The sequence below is a fragment of the Pectinophora gossypiella genome, chromosome 13, assembly GCF_024362695.1.
Source record: "Pectinophora gossypiella chromosome 13, ilPecGoss1.1, whole genome shotgun sequence".
NCBI classification, from domain to species: domain Eukaryota; kingdom Metazoa; phylum Arthropoda; class Insecta; order Lepidoptera; family Gelechiidae; genus Pectinophora; species Pectinophora gossypiella.
The window spans coordinates 16,386,274-16,389,145 of NC_065416.1; the positions used below are offsets into that span (position 1 = coordinate 16,386,274).

The window sequence follows — 2,872 nt, forward strand, 5'->3', positions numbered from 1 at the left end:
ATGTACGGCTGGCGGACAGGCTTCGGCCACAGTCGGGCGAACCTGTTACCCTGACTTGCGGTGGTCATGTCTCGCGGCATGTCTCAGGGCCAGGGGGGCTTGCCTTAACCGGCCGGCCCCGAGAGGAGTAAACCTCACTAAAAAATCTCCAAAGTCTCACGTTGGGGCACCTTCGGGTCTTGCGCGGCGTGAGGCGCCTGTTACAGGTGGCGGAGGGGATACCTCCGGCAGCGAGCGGCCATCGCTGGGGCACCGCCCGACCCCCCAGGCGGATTAGGGTTACCCGGGTACAGAGGGCACTGCCCGGGTGGACTGAATATTTCCCTCACTCTCGTGGGATTAATTTAATATGTCTAAAAAACCTGTTGTGGAGCTGGTAGATTTAAAATATAAAACTTTACGGACTGATATTTCTAACGACCTTGGCGATGAATACGGAAGTGATTGCGTGCGACTTGGGGAAAGGATGGCACTGCCTACGGATTCCACCGATCCGGAAGCGGCCCTCCTCTCCAGTGTAGATAGTGACGGCAGCTCGATTGCAGCCGATAGGCCCCGCAGGGGTAAAGGGAAGGGTGGGTCGACTGATGACCCGAAACCACTGGTTCTTAGCGGCAAGAACCAGGGGTCGAAGGCTCAGGCACCCCCCAGACCGTACAGGGCTGGAGGAAGCCTACAGAGAATGGGAGAAGACCTGAATAGGCAAGTAGAGGGGGTGGTGATGCTCACCTCGGAAGCAGAGTCCGACTGCTCCGGAATGGACACTGCCATCTCCTTCTCTGATGGAGGCTCTGTCACAGACGGAAGACGGAGAAAGAAAAGAAGTGCCCCGGATGCAAACAGCAGTGGCGAGTCGGGAGATGGTTCCACCGTCTTTGCACCCACACCGAAGAGGACTGCCAAGCGAGGCAGAGGCAGACCGCCTACTACTGGGCATTATGTCGGCCTCGCCAAGGCAAAAGAAGCCCTGGTAAGTGCCCAGCGAGCGGAGCTCGAAGTACAGGACGAAACGGAGGTTCTCGAGTCGACCAGAGAACTCGCGGCAGTCCCTGCGGACTGTCTCGAGAAACGGGTGGAAAGCGGCGTCAAGGTTATCTTAGACGTCGCTCGCAAGTCGAAAAACCTTAAGGGCACTTTCGTTAACGCCCTTAAAAAGGCTGCCACACAGATCGAGCAAGCTGTGGCAGCTATGGCGGAGAGAACCTGTGATGAAGAGGTGCGGGTCCTACGTTCCGAGAACGTAGAATTAAGAAAGAGGGTGGAGAGTCTCAGCGAGGAGATGGTCAAGCTCCGCGAGGACCTTGGACATCTCTCCGTGGAGCGAACCCGCGCCAAAGCGCCCGAGTCACAGTCGGAGGAAAGGAGCCTGGCGGATCAGCGGTCAGCTATGATAAGCGATATCGAGCGCATAATCGATATCAAGCTGGCCAGGCTGGAAAACCGCCTGCTCCCACCGTCGGCATTCCGACCGCCCCTACAGGCGGATCTAAAGAGACCTGCTCCGCAGGCTAGCGGAGCCAAAGCCCAAGCTCCAAAGGCAGCTAAAGCCCCAACTGCCAAAGCAGCCAAAAAGGCTGCACCAGCAGTGGTTCCTCCCACCCCTACGCCCACACGCGGCATAGCGACCCCTTCACAGGGGTCGCAGCCAACTGTGGAGACGTGGAGCGAGGTGGTGAAGAAGGGGAAGAAAGGGAAGAAGGCACGCAAAGCCAATGCCACTTCCGCAGCCCAAACCACGTCCAGCCAACCTCCGGCGAGCCATGTAGGTACTACAAGGCCGCTCGGAAAGGTTAAGCCGACAACGTCGGGGGGCAAGCGGAAAGAGAAGGCTTTGTTGCGTCCACCTAGGTCAGCTGCGGTTACTTTAACCCTGCGGCCAGAGGCGACCGACGGCGGCCTAACCTATGCTCAGGTGCTAACAAAGGCTAGACTGGGAGTTGACCTGAAGCAATTGGGCATCGATGGGCTCCGCTTCCGGATGGCTGCCACAGGGGCTCGGGTCCTTGAGATCCCCGGAAAGGAGAGTGGGGAAAAGGCTGAGCTCCTGGCGGCAAAGCTGAAGGAAGTCCTGCCTGATACTGTGAGGGTGGCGCGCCCCGTAAGATGCACGGATGTTGTGGTCTCTGGGCTGGACGACTCTGCTACAGCGGAGAGTATCACAGCGGCGATCGTCGAAGCTGGGAAATGCTCCGCTGAGCATATTAAAGTCGGTCCCATACGTGTTGGGATATTTGGAGTGGGCAGTGCGCTCGTCGAGTGCCCTGTCGAAGCGGCCAAGTCGCTAGTGGAGAAAGGGAGACTCCTAGTCGGCTGGAGTGCGACCCGGGTGCGGACACTGGGGCCTAGGCCAATGAAATGCTTTAGGTGTTTCGAAATTGGGCATACTGGGCTCCAGTGTCAGTCGCAGGTGGATCGCAGTCGGAACTGCTTCCGCTGCGGACAGGAGGGACACACGTCGTCATCGTGTACCGGCGACCTCCACTGCCCCGTTTGCAAGGCTGCAGGGAAACCTGCAAACCATGCAACCGGGGGTCGGAAGTGCGCACGACCAAAGAAGGGCAAGAAAGGGACTGCCAGGACCCCAGTCTCTAGCCAAACACCAAGGGCGCCGCCTCAGGAGGCGATGATGACCGGTTAGCAATGGCAGGACACCGCTATCTACTTGCTAACGTGAACCACTGCACTGGTGCGCAGGACTTGGTCATGCAAACCATGTTGCAGGGGTCCAACGACGTCCTGGTCATCACGGAGCCATACTACGTGTCTCCCCAGCCCAACTGGGTTGGCGACACGCGGAGCTCCGTGGTGATCATTGTGGCGACCGGTCCGGGCTCCATGCCCCTTTCCGTCCGGGACAGAGAACCTGGGTTTG

General features: G+C 58.7%; 1 protein-coding gene across 1 annotated transcript; it reads left to right on the forward strand.

The window, feature by feature from the left end:
- The first annotated feature begins 349 nt into the window (after positions 1-349).
- On the forward strand, positions 350-2,638 carry LOC126372038 (uncharacterized). The gene has a single exon (XM_050017540.1). The coding sequence runs from the start codon at positions 350-352 to the stop codon at positions 2,636-2,638; it is 2,289 nt and encodes a 762-aa protein (XP_049873497.1).
- Positions 2,639-2,872: the final 234 nt, after the last annotated feature.

Excerpts from the sequence above, each read along its gene's own strand:
- LOC126372038 (XM_050017540.1), top strand. The coding sequence starts at position 350 with ATGTCTAAAAAACCTGTTGTGGAGCTGGTAGATTTAAAATATAAAACT.